Source organism: Mus musculus, chromosome 11 (assembly GCF_000001635.26).
Source record: "Mus musculus strain C57BL/6J chromosome 11, GRCm38.p6 C57BL/6J".
In the NCBI taxonomy this organism is placed as follows: Eukaryota; Metazoa; Chordata; class Mammalia; order Rodentia; family Muridae; genus Mus; species Mus musculus.
Window position 1 is genome coordinate 103,446,733 of NC_000077.6, and position 14,878 is coordinate 103,461,610.

The window sequence follows — 14,878 nt, forward strand, 5'->3', positions numbered from 1 at the left end:
TTGTCAGTTTGAGTGTGCCAGCCAAGGCCTCCAGAGCCTCCTTGTTAGAGCTGGAGGTCTGTCTCGAAGTGCTTTGTTAGCTCCTGGAACTGCTTACAGGTGAACCCAGAGCTTCTATCCATGCAGGGCAGACCCGGAGCTGTCTCTGTCTCAGTTACTTCTGTCATGGCTGCAGCTCACTTGAGTTCCGTTCTTCAGTTTCTGCTCTTGACTTCTAACACTATTTCCCTCATCTGCTAAAGGATATGGAAGCCTGGTACAGTGGTTCACACCTTTAATCCCAGGACCCGGAAAGCAAAGGCAGGTGGATCTCTGTGAGTTTGAGACCAACCTGGTCTACAGAGTGAGTTCTAGGACAGTGAGACTCCCAACTCTAAAGAAGACCAAAATCATAATAATAAAATGGAAAGTGTTTACTTTGCCAATTCTGGGATGGAGGAGGAGAACATGGTATCTCAAAACTTGTCTTGAGAAATGAGTCACTAATCGTAGTGTTAGTGGCTGTGTGGAAAGGCCTGGTGCCTGCTTTGGGAGGCCCAGCGATTGAGGCTCCTCTCTCCCTGCTTTCTTGTCAGTTCCTTTTGTGCTTCCAATATTATTGTCAAGGTTAAACCCCTGCCCCTCAAATAGGATGAGTTGGCTTGGGTTGTGTGTGTATAACTCTGCCCATGTGATAGCATTGTAACTGTACCTGACTCAGTGTTAGCCCTTAGAAAGAATGGTCATCGCCTTCCATGCAAATGCTGACTTTTGTCGGCAGTATGGTTTGTGAGTCTCCATACTCCATTCCCTGTAGCAGGGCAGGGTGACGGTTGCTGAGAGGCTTTGAACTGTTAGGTCTAATTGCTTATTATGGTATATGGTATGGGGTTCTTGAGCAGGCTGCATTTTGCTTACAGTCCAAGTCCTGGTTTTTTTTTTTTGTAATGCTTTCTGACCAAGGTGTCACCATGTACTGCAAAGAGGCCTGGATGTCACTGTGTAGCCCAGACTGGTCTTGAAGTTGCAGGAATCACCCTACTTGGATCTCTCAAGTACTGAGAGTACAAGCTTGCCCAACCCCACCTTCTGGACGACAGTTTGAAACAATGGTGCTAGAGGAGAGTGTTGGGTTAAATGGCACAAGATGTTAGAGGGCCAGCCCAGGGCTTGGTACCAAGCACACTGCCCCTACGGGTCAGTGGTGAAGGTGGCTCTCGATGCTTCCCACGGCTATGCATTCCTTACGGCTTGTGCTTTAAGTTGCCTCACTGAGGTCACCACACAGAGAAATACCTGGCTGTCATGCTCAGGGTAAAGCTTGGGAAGTGCCTCCTGCACAGTCAGGTAACTGACGAGCCAGGTGAGGTCTCAGAAGGCTGGCCGCTCTTGTTTGGAACCATAAGCAGCCACGATGGTCAATGGTTCCCTGGGGACTGAGGCCACTGGGTGACCATGACTGACACCAGTCTTCATATTATTGGAATGTCAATATTTTTCTGTGGTTAGTATGCACATTCTCAATTCTAAAATAATTTTTATTTTATATGTGTGCGTGTGTGTGTGTGTGTGTGTGTGTGAGAGAGAGAGAGAGAGAGAGAGTCAGTCTAGGTTCATGCATGCCACAGCAACCATGGAAGTCAGAGGACAGTATTTGGGAGTTGGTTGAGGCTGGGTCTCTTCATTTGTTTTTCCGCTGTGTACTCCAGGCTCACTGTGATGTTCCCATCCCTACCTCTCAGGCTGCCGCAGGAGTGTTCTGATCACACATGCTTGCTGCCCCATGCAGCTTTGTGGATGTATGTGCTTTTACTCTTTATTTTTTCTATAATTTATTTTTTACTCACTTTACATCCCTATCACAGCCCCATTACCTACTCCCTTGCGCCTCAGAGAATGGGAGTCCCCTCCTGAGTACCACCTAACCTGAGACATCCAGTCCCGGCAGGACTAAGCACATCCTCTCCCACTGAGGCCCAACAAGGTAGTCCAGGTAGGGGAAGGGGATCCAATGGCAGGCCACAGAGTCAGAGACAGCCCCCAACCCTGCTCCAATTGTTAGAGGACCCCCAAGCTGCACATCTGCTACAAATGTGCAGGGGACCTAGGTCCAACCTCTGCGTACTCTTTGGTTGGTGGTCCAGTCTCTGTGAGCCCCAATGGGCCCAGGCTTTGTAGGTCTTTCTGAGGTGTCCTTGGCTCCTCCAGCTCACTCTATTTTGTCCCCCACTCTTCCACAAGACTCCCTGAGCTCCACCTGACATTTGGCTCTGGGTCTCTGAATCTGTTTCCATCACCTGCTCTAGGAAACCTCTCAGGAGACAGCTAGTCTAGGTTCCTGTCTGCAAGCATAGCAGAGTACCATTAATAGTGTCAGGAGTTGGCTTTTTCCCATGGGATGGGTCTCAAGTTGGATCAGTCATTGGTTGGCCATTTCTTCAATAAACAGAATTCTCAACAGAGAAATCTCAAATGGCTGAGAGCACTTAAAGAAACTTCAACATTTTCAGTCATCAGGAAAATGCAAATCAAAATGACTCTTGAGATTCCATCTTATACCTGTCAATATGGCTAAGATCAAAAACTCAATTGACAGCACATACTAGCAAGGGTGTGGAGCAGGGGGAACATTCCTCCATTGCTGGTGGGAATGTGCGTTGTATAGCCACTTTGGAAATCAACTTGGCAGCTTCTCACAAAATTGGGAATAGTTCTACCTCAAGACCCAGCTATACCACTCCTGAGCACATACCCAAAAGATGCTCCACCATACCAGAAGGACACTTTCTCAAATATGTTCATAACAGCTTTATTTGTAATAACCAGGAACTGGCAACAACCTAGATGTCCCTCAACTGAAGAATGGATACAGAAAATGTGGTATATCTACACAATGGAATACTATTCAGCTATTAAAAACAAAGACATAATGAGATGGATTGAATCTGAGAATATAATCCTGAGTGAGGAAACCCAGACCCAGAAAGTATGGTATGCACTCACTTATAAGTGGACATTAGCCATAAAATCCAGGATAACCATGCTACAATGTGAGGAGCGGGTGCGGCCACCGCCCCAAGATGGCGCCCGGGGATGGCTGCCAGGTCTTATGACCTGCGCCTGACTTCCTCATTACCTCAGACTTAGCCCCCTGCACTGCGCAGACTCCATGCCTCATCTGCTCGCCTGAGGTGTCATCATTTGCTGTGAACCAATGGACTGCCGTTATGTGACTGGGGTGATTGGGAGGAGTCAGTAGGGTATTTAAGGCACGCCCCGGGGTTGCTGGGGGGGGGGGGGTGGATTCCTGTTCCTGCATTTCAATGCGAAGTGTTCCTGAATAAACCTGCTTGAAGAAGGACAATGGTGTTGTGTCTTTCCTGCTGGTCGGGGTGGATGCGACACTACAACCCATAGACCCAAAGAAACTGAGTGATGAGGGGGCCCAAGGGAGGATGTTTGAATCTCACTCAGAAGGGTAAACAAAATAGTCATCAGAGGTGGATGGAGGGAGGGAACTGGGTGAGAGAGAGGGCAAGGAGGGGAATGGGGATCGTGATCAGGTGTTGGGGAAGGGGGTGTGGGAGAGGGTTGGGAGTGAGCATGGCAATCGATGGGGGGGGGGGACATCTCTGGCTGGAGACCTGGGATGGGGGAGACTCAGGGGAGTCTATGGGAGTGACCCTAGCTGAGGTTCCTACAGAGACTGAAGTGGTCACTTCCTGGAGCCAGTCAGGAATTCCAGTAGGAGAGGTACATCAACTCACCCACAAAACCTTCAACTCAAAATCTGTTCTGCCTACAAGATGCACAGGGATAAAGATGGAGCATGAAGCTGCTTTTTATTTTTCCACTTGAATTCTGGATCAAACTTAGGTCACGGGGCTTGAATGACATCTGCTCACCTGTGACAAGCCATCTGACTGGCCCACACCCTCAAGTGCTGTGCATCAATTTTCATGTACTGGAGTACAAAAGACTTTGATACTCACAAATCTACAAAAAATAATTTATTAATAAATGATAGCAGATCACCGTGGGGCTTCGACTACACTCTCTTCTGCGGATGATTTCACCGAGGATCTTCTCTTGAACTCCCTGGAAGAACAATGCCAAGGCTTTTAATCTTTGAAAAGAGGAACTGGCCCTTATCTCCTCATTGAGCTAGACATTTACCTTGGTACATCCTTATTGAAAATCTCCTCCTCTCCAGACGACTCCTTGTCCTGAAGGTCTTGAGCCATGTTTTTCTTTCGGGTGTCGTGCAGAGGCCTATACATGTCTCTAAGCCACAGTGGGCACCTTAGCCAGAAAAACCCATCCTAGAAAAGAGAAGGGGAGACATTGGTTACCCCAATCATCACTCCCCAGCCACAGCACCCAGTCTCAAGCTTACCTGAGTCTCAGATATCTTGTAGTAGTTTTTCTTATACCTTGGAAGAAAACACAGAAGACAGTTAGTGACTGAGTCATTTTGTGTGTGTGTCTCTCTCCTGGGAGACACCTCAGCTCTTTCCATAACAAAAATCACCCATGCCCTGGGACTTGAGAACAATTCCATGCATGCCTGGCTTCTAGGAACTTTTGTTCCACAAGGCCCCTGGGGAGATCTTTGTCTATGGGTTGTCCTGGAGCATAGCCACAGTGCCGGCATGACTAGAGCCCCACTTACCCCTGTGGACTAGCTTTTGTCTTTGAAGAAATCATCCTGGACAGAAGCATTTTGCTGTCCAGAGCCTTTCCCATTGGTGCCTTTAGACAAACTCTCACATACAGAGTTTCTGAGGTGAGGGAGGGGGCACTCCTGTTTGCCTAGCACCAAGTCCACAGCTCAGCTCATAAACTCCGAATTTCACCGTGCAGACTGCCTCTGAGGAGTGAGTCGTGACAACAGTTTAAAGGACATAGCTAGTTGGGCATGTTGGATCATATCTAATTCCAGTACCTGGCAAGTTTAAACGAGGTTTGAGGCTAGCCTTGGCTGCATAGTGAATCCCTGATGCTACCAACAGTAGGATGGGTACAGCCCAACCTTCTGTCCTTAAAGAGATGGTGACACTAGAGGCCTTCTTGCTAGGCCTAGGTATTCCTGCTATTTTGGGGAGCCAGGCAAGACATCAAGAGAGAGCATTCTTCCTGAGTTTCCCCACTGTTGAGTGAGGGGATTAAATGAGAGAGAGAGAGACCCAAGCTCTCCACTAACCCTCAGCTTCTTCCGGAACGACTGCCAACCTTACATTTACCTTGAGGACTTCTCTTCATCTCCCTCCTTTGCTGTTCTATGAGAATAAATCTGTTTTGGAGGAAAACATTATTGTGATTACATCAGTGACTTCTGTCTTTGCGTTTACATTCATCCCCTCTATCTGACATCTGCTGTGCTAGTCTTCCCTCCCGTAACACCTTGCTCCAGGCTGCCCATGAGGCTGCCACTTAGTACAGTGTACTGACTGCTTTATGTAACATGCAACAAGTCCTAATAAAACCTTTTAAAGGCCAAAGTAAGAAACAGCGTTTAACTCCTCCAAGTGTCTTCCAGAAGAGCAAAAGCAAAGTGCCTCTTATTACAGCTACAAGGTACGTGTCTCTTGGGGGGGGAGTCCTGAAGTATGAGAAGGAAAATAAACTCGGTATTAAGGAGAAAGGAGCAAACCCATCATTAGTAATTGAAAACAATGGACAGCCAGAAGACTAAAACAATCAACTAGCATTTCACTAGAATATGAGGATACTGTTGGTATCACAAAATAGGAGATCAACATACCAACCCCAGTGCATTTCCCAATACAAACCAGAAACTGTAAGATCCCATTTTTATGATAGCTATGAAGATAGACAAGAGTGTCTCAGAGTAAATGTAACTTAAAATGAGTAAGTTCTCTAATTAAAACTCTCCATTCTTCTGGAGAGCATTAAGAGAAATGTCGATCCAGCCTAGGCCACAGAGTGAGTTTCTGTCTCTAAAAACCCCAAGTCAAACTAAAACGACGCAAGCTTAGGAATGCATCTCAGTGGTAGAGTGTTTTCCAAAGCCTGGGTTTAATCCCAAAGATAAGGGGGGTGGGGGAAGAAGAAGAGGTTGCAGGAGCGGCAGTGTTAGAGAGGTATCAATCATCAAAGTAGCACTGTAAATACCATGCCATTCTATTAAATTGGATCTTCTCCCTGCTTTCTCTGTGTGCTCATGTTTATGCTGTGTGTATGTGGCAAATATGTGTGCTTGCATGTGTATGGGGACATGTGCATTGTGTGAATGCTTACAGAGGCTTGAAGTTGATGTTGGATGTCTAGATAAGCTCTTCCATTTTATCCATAGATTAAGGGGTTATCCAATCCAGAGCTCACTGATGTGACTAATCTCGTGATCCAGCTTGTTCTTGTAAAATTCTTTTTCTGCTTTTGGGAGTGGGACTTACAGGCGGCTGCCATGCCATCAGGCCTGATTGTAATTTTCCTAGGTCCTGAGAACTAAAGCCTGATGTCCATGTTTGTGTGGAAATTGCTTTAACCGCTGAGCAATCTCCACCATCCTTATATTTCCTTTCTTCCTCTTTTCCTTGTTCTTCTAGTTCTTGTTTCTTCGTCCTCTTCTTCTTCCTCTCCTCCTCCTCTTTTTTGTTCTTGTTCTTCTTGTTCTTGTTCTACCTTCTTTTCTTCTTCTTCTTCTTCTTCTTCTTCTTCTTCTTCTTCTTCTTCTTCTTCTTCTTCTTCTTCTTCTTCTTCTTCCCCATCTTCCTCCTCTTTTTTTTTTTTTTTTAACAAAAATAAGACCAGCTGACATTTGGTAGGGAAACTTTAAGAATAGTTACACACGTGTAGAAAAACAGATTGGAAATCAGTACCCTGCCTTGCCAAAATTACAACTATGATTTAGCAGTGTGATTTTTGTACTGCTACACGGACCACAGCAGGATCTAGGACCAGACAGAGTTGGTATCTTAGACCAGGGGAGAAAGAATCATTCAATAAAAATGATTTCAAACCTAGATATTCTTGTGTGTGTGTGTTATTCCACGATTCAACAATACCAAAAAAGGAAAATAAGTTCTAAAAAGATTAAAAAGTATAAGAAGCTAGATAGAGAGACAGGGTTAAGAGCACTGACTACCCTTCCGGAGGACCCAGGTTCAATTAGCAATTAGTGACATGCACATGGTGGCTAAAAACTGAGATTCTAGTTCCGGGGAATCTGATACACCCTTTTGGTTTCCACAGGCACCAGGCATGAACATGGTACACAGACATATATGAGGCAAAATACTCACCACACACACACACACACACACACACACACACACACCTCTGCTGCGCTGCAGGGCATGGTAGCACATGCCTGTGATTCTGAAGCAGGAAGATTAGGAGTTAAAGGCCAGCCTGGGTTACATAGTGAGTTTCAGGCTAACCTGGGGCTACATGAGACCTTGTCTCAAAGAAACAAGGAGGAAAAAAAAAAAACTAAAGAGAAACATGTATACTTGAGGAAATAATGTTAGGAATATGCTAGAAAGCATCATCAAAGTGTCTGAGGGATCCCCCCACGTCTTCTGGTCTCCAAGGGCACCAGGCACATAGTGGTGGTTTTATGGCATGTTCCTCTGAATTGACACATTTCTTCTAGGAGGGAAGAAGAAGAGTCACCAGCCTTTGGTGGCGAACGGGAGGTGAGCAAAAGGTGTTTTCTGGAAAAACAAGATCATGGAAGAGTCACCAGGGCCCCCACCCCACAATAAAAGGGGATAAAGTTGTTGGATTGGAGACACTGAACCGAAAACTGCTGACAAAGACATTCAACCGTGGCAGCTGGTGGCTGACTCCAGCGCTGTACACAAACCACACGGAAAGCTCTGCAGACATAGGGAGCCCCAGAATTTCAGGATGTGGGGAGTTGTTACCCATGTTGGAATAGTATTTCTGATGATGCAGCTCTTTTTGAGTTACCCTGCATCCTTGTAAGTAACTCCTCAGCCATACTCCTGTTAGTAACCCTAGTAAAAACTCACTGGTCCACCAAATTGGTGCAATTTTTTTCTTTGGTCTGTCATGGACTTCCTATGGACTTCCTTTTTAAGATGAGTAACTATGTATGTGTGTGACTGTGAGTATGTCTGTGCATGTGTATGTGAGTGTGGATGTATGTGCATGTGTGTGTATGTGTATGCATGAGTGTGTGTGTTTATGTGTGTGATCTCCCCAGAAAAAGGCTATCAAACAACAGTAGTGCACAGACATGTATGCAGGCAAAACACCCATACTCATAAATTTTTCAAAAAGTATAAATGCAAGCACAAGGATGCACTGTACACACAGTGACAGAGCACCACAGGACTGTGCAGAAATCTCCCAGAAGATTTTGGAGGGTGAAGCCACCAGAAGGTGTGGAGGGTGTGCGGTCTGTGCCCTGGCCAGCGGGCATCCTCCCAGGGGTGTGTAAACAGACCCCATGCGGATCTTTGCTTTCCAAGCTTAAAATTGAGCCTGTCCACACCGAGAGAGAACTCACTCATTGCTCCAGAGTGTCTCGCATCAACCACCCCTCTGATACTAAATCAGAAAGTTATGTAAGGACCTGACATCGAGGAGACATGCTTCCCAGACAGAATACCTGTGAACACACGGGGACATCACTTGCAGACAGAGAGGGTAAGTGACGCTGGTTTCCAGTTTCCAGGTTCTAAATCTACTACACAGACAGGGCACATTCTGGACCCAAGCATGTACTGATGTCCTTACCTCAATGAGACAGAAAATGATAATCAAAACTGTCACTATGACGGTCACAGATATCGCCAAGATGACCTTGTTGTTGTAGCCATATCCTGGAACTGCTTTTGTGAGCTAAAAAGTACAAGATAAATGGACAAATGGACATTTCGGTTATCAAATCATAAAATAAAAAGAGAGAAGGAGAAGGCTAATTGTTCAACATGCGTTCTTGAACTGTGCATGGTAATTAGCACTATGGGAAGTGAAGAAGGCCGCCATGAATTTGGCACTAATTCCGCTATGAAATGGGCAGGCCATTTGGATTATGTAGTGTGATTCTGACTCAAAGAACCAAGGTCGGGGTGTACTTCAGTGGTTGGATCCTTTGTTTAGCTTGTACTACGCCCTGGGTTTGATCTATACTGAAAACATAACGATACAAAACAAACCCTAAAAACATTCTTCCAGGTGAGTAGCCTTCATATTTATAAGAGATCATACTGAATCCAATGTGTAACATACCTTATTATTGCACATATTATTATATTCTGTGTTTTAGGCCTGCTTCTGTCTCTAAACTTAGAAACCCAGTGGAAGCTAGGTGTGGTAGCAAACACATTTATTCCCAGTACTGGGAGGTAGAGGCAGGTGGATATTGCTTGAGCTCCGTCACTTGAGGCTAGCCTGGTTTACATTGGGAATTGCAAGAATCCAAGGCTATATCCAGAGACCCTGTCTCAAAAAAAAAAAAAAAAAACCAACCAACCAAACAAACAAACAAACAAAAAACCAAAACACCAAAACCCAAAAACCAAAAAAGCATAGAGAAGCACAGTGGGATTCACTGTCTTGGCTGTGTTAGCGTTATGTGACCAGCAGAAGATCTGGACTGGGAGCCCCTGGTCATTTCTGCTGAACTGACAGAGGAGACTGGGGGCTCCTGTCCCAGCCCTGTCCTCACCTGACTTGGTTCCAGACTCCTCTGTTCGCCTTGGGTTTCTGTGCTCTCGTTGATGTAGTTCTCAGTTTTCCACTGGTCTGTATCCCAGTCGGCCCTGGACAGCTTGAAATCTTGCTGCTCGCTGAGGAGCTTCATCAGGAGGCCTGTTCTGGAGATGAGCTTGGCACAGGACATTTGCACACGAGTGTCAGAACAGTCCATCTTCAAAGTCCTGATAACGTGAGAGATGAGCCTTCTCACATCCTTGTTGGGGATGAGGGGCAGCAACTGCTGGTTGAGATGAGACTCAAACTGTTCTCCTGGGGACATCAGCGATGGGTAAGCAACGTCAGTGAGATCGGCATGTGTATCAGCCCCCACAGTGAAGACCGACTGTGGCTTGCTGGTTTGCTGAACAGTTGAAATTAAGTTGGATGTCGTCGACACATTAGAATCTGCAGTGGGATTCTCAGGAGGTTTATTTTCTGATGTAGTTTCTTCAGGCGTAGTGACAATTTGTTTGAGATTATTTTCTTCAACATTATCTGTTGCAGCCCGATTTTCTTCAAGAGGCTTTTTTGTAGAAGGCTCTGGAGCAACATATAATTCCGAAAAGGGCCTTTCTGGGTACCTCAGGTCTCCTAAAGATGAAAAGACCCCTCGTGCAGAGGAACTTATCAGGCTCCTCACTGCAGAGGATGCTGCCGGCCTCTTTGCAATCAACTGGAAATGAGATTTTTTCTTCCTAAGGTTCCGATGCCTCGCTTCAGGTTGTAAACTTGGGTTAGAACCCTTCGCTCTCTTCACATTAGCATTTGCACTTTCTAAAACGTAAATGGTGTAAGACAAGTCTTTCCGTCTGTCTATGAAGTCAGGTAGAGAGTTTGTAGTGGGAGCCTTGTCCAGCAGGGGCAGATCTGGGGAAGAAGAGAGCTCTCCCCTGTGCTCCTTTGGGAGCAAGGGCTCTGAGGGGAAGGAATAGCCCACTAACTCCCTGGGCTTCTGCTCCAGGCCGAGCTGCTGCAGCTCCATTGAGGGTGGGCTCCCGAGCTGCCTGTCCTTGGAGATGCTCTCCACAGGGGTCTGGACGCTCTGCTTGCTCCACAGGCTCTTGCCACTCACATCCTTGAAGTGCCTTTTCTGTATGCTTCCTGTCTCCTTGGGGACCCTGCTCATGCTGTGGAGCTGTCTCTCTGCCTTCTCGATCTCTGCAAGACTGTCTTTCCCTGTCCGGGCAGGTTCCCATCGCTTTTCAAATATCTGTCGTTTAAATTTGGGATCTAAACGGCCCGAGTGATGCACAAGCATGGCGGTTTTCTCTTTCTCTTTAACCTCATTGATTTCTTCATCTAGCAGGTTTTCTAGAAAATAAAGCTTATTCACTTTGTTTTTATAAGCCAACTTACTAGCCTTAGGTACTGATTTAAGAGTAAGGCTCTTTGTATCATTTTGGAAGGGTCCCAGTGAATTATCTCCATTTTGTATATTGGAAAACAGGAGTTTAATGAATGGTAACAATGTCGATACTACGTCTTCCAGATTCCCCTCTGAGAAATACGGCAATATGTAATTTAGGGCACTAATAACATCACTTTCATCGTTAAAGTCAAGCTGTTCATTCATGAGGCCCAAAGAGCCAAGATTGGTTTGGTCTGCATAACTCTTTTCTGGTTCAATAGTGAGCTCAGCTCTGCTGTTCTCCTTCCGGGCCAGCAATGCCTTCATGAACGCTCCTTCTGGGTCCCCTATAGATGCTTTAACTGTCAAAGAACAAGAGATTGCTTTTGGTCAGAGAACACTAGCAGCCCCTTCCTCAGTTCACAACCATTCAACCCTATTGAATAAATTAGGGACCAGCAAATCCTGGATGGAGTGACCATTCGTGGAGAGAAGAACAAATCCACACTGCAGACCTATGAAATGGGAATAACAAAAAGAGAGGATAGAATGGGCCAAGTGTCCGTTTTGAACATTCTGTGTCTTGCACACAGTGTGTGGAGGGTATGGAGGGTCCCTCTTGTTCCGTCCTTGGAATATGGTCAGGGTTGGAATATGGAGTCTCACCAAGTTGCCTGTATGGCTTTGAACTGGGCTTCTTTTGCCTCAGCCTCCTGAGTAGGTGATGTTACAGTCGTGTGCCTCACACTCAGCTTAGAAGGACACATTCAAAATCTTATGAAACCAGGCATGGTGCCATAAACCTTTGATCCCAGAAAAAAAAAAAATCAGTCAGAGATAGATGGATCTCTGTAACTTCAAGGCCAGACTGATCAATCCGGTGAGTCCTGTAGGCCAGCCAAGCCTAGATAGTGAGAACATGCCTCAAAAGCCAAACACCGAACTATTAAAATCACACAAGCGATCTGTGAATAGGAAAACCCGACGGTGTACACAAATACAGAGCTGGCTAATCTAGGCTTGTTCTAGTAGGAGAGCCAGGCAGGCACGCGCTACTTATAAAACCAGGAACTCTCGGATTCTAAATAAAAAGGCATCACAGTGGGTTATTTTTGTTTTGTTTTTTTTTTTTAAAGTGCAACAGGAAACAAAAAGCAAACCCTTCTCCATCTGCCCCATAAGTCATGGGCACTGGAGACCTAATGTACATAAAACCAGCTTCAGACGGCCATGCACGAGAGAAATGTGATCGCTGAACAAGGTGCCAAGCACAGTGTACAGCTCACAGAGTGGGAACATCTTTCCATCCCGTTTCATCTCTTGCTCTTTTTGTGTATGGAACAGTTTTAATATGCATATCTTTTTCCCCCCTTTTGGTTTTTCGAGACAGGGTTTCTCTGTGTATCCCTGGCTGTCCTGGAACTCACTCCATAGACCAGGCTGGCCTCGAACTCAGAGAGCCCACCTGCCTCCCAAGAGCTGGGATTAAAGGCGTGTGCCACCACCACTTGGCTAATATGTATATCCTTTTAAAAGATTCATTTTATATGTATGAGTGTTTTGCTTGCATTCATGTGTTTGTACCTACCTGGCCTGCAGAGGTCATAAATGGGTTAATGATTCCCTGAAACTGGAGTTATAGATGGTTGTGAGCTACCACGTGTGTTCTGGGAACTGAACCCTGGTCCCCTGAAAGAGCAGCAAGTACTTTTAACCACTAAGTTATTTCTCTGCCTTCATATATGTATATATACACACACACACATATACACATATGTGTGTGTATAGGCACTACATATATAGTATATATATGTATATATATGTGTGTGTGTATAGTATAAGTATATAGTGTATATGCAGAGTATAGTATATATAGTGTGTGTATATATATAGTGTCTGTATGTGCATGACATGTGAATATAAATATAAATATATATATATATACACATACATAGGCACTACATATGGAGTGTTTCTATATTCACACACACATACACTATTATATATAGTGTCTATATGTGCATGATGTGTATATATAAATATAAATACACATATATAATACATACATACATACATACTACATATGGAGTGTTTCTGTATTCACATGTACAGACACTATATATATATATAGTATATACACACATAGACTGTATATATAGTGTCTGTATATGCATGATGTGTACAGGTACATGTGTGTGATGGTTTGAGTGTGGAGGTCAGAGGGCAATTCTGCAGTTTATTCTTTCCTTCCACCTTTCTGTGGGTTACAGGGGTTGAGTCTCAGTCACCAGGTGTGTGTGGCAGGCATCGTGAGCCTCTGATCATCTCTCTGGCCCATAGAACAGGCATGCTTTTAAGTAATGAAATAACATCTGGGAGCCCAATTTCCATAAGGGAGAAATTCACAAGTTTGGGGAGTTATTATTCTGAGTGAATGGATGGAAACAAACAAGTCTATCATTAGTTTAAAATTTAGGAACATCGCAGAAGGGAGTGGTGGCAGAAAGATGAAAAGAGCCAGAGGACCAGGAAGTCATCCATGAGACTTTTGTCTTTTATGTATGACAGGAAAGTTACACCCATGATATCTCAAATATGGTCACCTAGGTAAAGCCCAAACCAGAGCAGCATCAATAGACACGTTAAGGGGCATGGTTCACTCCCAGACAAGGCACTACAGGCAATCCCTGACTGCTGAGAGGGAGACTTACCTCTCCCAGGGATGAGACAAAGTTGGTCAGCTATGAATCATACACATACAAGCAACACCAAACAGACTCAGCAGGTTGTATGATATATTTATGCATTTATATATCTATATATGTAACAATAATAATCAAGAGAAAGGGTCAGTTTGAGAGGGAGTCAGGGGGATATGGGAGAGATTGGAAGGACTAAAGGAGGTAGGAAGGGGATTAATTTTAATTAAAATAAAATAATTTAAAAATATATTTACCAGTTAAAATTTTTATATCAAAATTAAATCATTTATCAGGCAAGAGACTCACGACAATGTGTGGTGTTTGTCAGACATCCGGTATGACAACGCAGTTTGATTGTCTTGCAGATAATCTCAATATCAGCTTTAAATTTGCAGAGGCAGCAGGCCATGCGGCTAGGTAAGATCCTACAAATGGAGCGACAGAGAATTGGGATATTGAGGTGCAGGAGAGGCAGCCCAAGGCCACCGCAGGGTCGCCGAGGAAGGAGTTCTTGAGGCATGAGGCATGGGCAGCTGGGTCTCGGAGTGTGGAGGGCCTTTTGGGGTGCTGACATTGGCCAAGGACAAGGAAATGGTCTTCTGGCAGGAATCTGGCACTGGCCGTGACACGGAAGTAAGCTTCCAATAGGAATCTAACTTTAGGCTATAATAGGGAATAGTAGGTTAAGGCAGGAATTTTAATCTTAGGGTGGAACAAAAGAAGTAGGCCTCAGGTAAGATATTGGGCTTGGACAAGGAAGTGGGTTCAAGTATTTTGGTCATTATGACAAGCTCTTTTAAACAACTGTTGCATGAGTAATCACAAGACTTTGCTTACTTCCTTGCTAGTTCCTTATTGTACTGCTCACCCTTAATGCTTGCATGTAATTAAAATGGTATAAAAAGCAGATTGGGAAAGTAAAATTTGCTTTCAGTCTCAGAATTGACTGGGGTCAGGCTACAATGTTGTCTAACTATCTTTTTTCTTTTTAATCCTCACTCCTGGGCTGGAGAACCTGTTGACTGACTGAGCGAGCTTGGTCATTGGAGACTCAGTGACAAATTGTTGCTGATACTGAAAATAATCATGGAGGGTGACAGAGGTGCTCAATAGACAGGCAAGTGTCAGGGTGGGTGTGTATGCTTAAAACAAAGAT

General features: G+C 44.9%; 1 protein-coding gene across 1 annotated transcript in view; it reads right to left on the reverse strand.

Moving 5' to 3' along the window:
* Nucleotides 1–3,974: 3,974 nt before the first annotated feature.
* Nucleotides 3,975–14,878, reverse strand: part of Lrrc37a (leucine rich repeat containing 37A) — a 54,302-nt gene continuing 43,398 nt past the window's right edge. The window contains exons 8-14 of the mRNA XM_011249376.2: nt 14,029–14,147; nt 9,644–11,382; nt 8,710–8,814; nt 5,223–5,272; nt 4,376–4,412; nt 4,156–4,301; nt 3,975–4,077 (exon numbers count right to left, since the gene is read on the reverse strand). Coding sequence (XP_011247678.1) covers nt 4,011–4,077; nt 4,156–4,301; nt 4,376–4,412; nt 5,223–5,272; nt 8,710–8,814; nt 9,644–11,382; nt 14,029–14,147 — 2,263 coding nt within the window. The 3' untranslated portion in view covers nt 3,975–4,010. The remainder of the gene's footprint in view (nt 4,078–4,155; nt 4,302–4,375; nt 4,413–5,222; nt 5,273–8,709; nt 8,815–9,643; nt 11,383–14,028; nt 14,148–14,878) is intronic.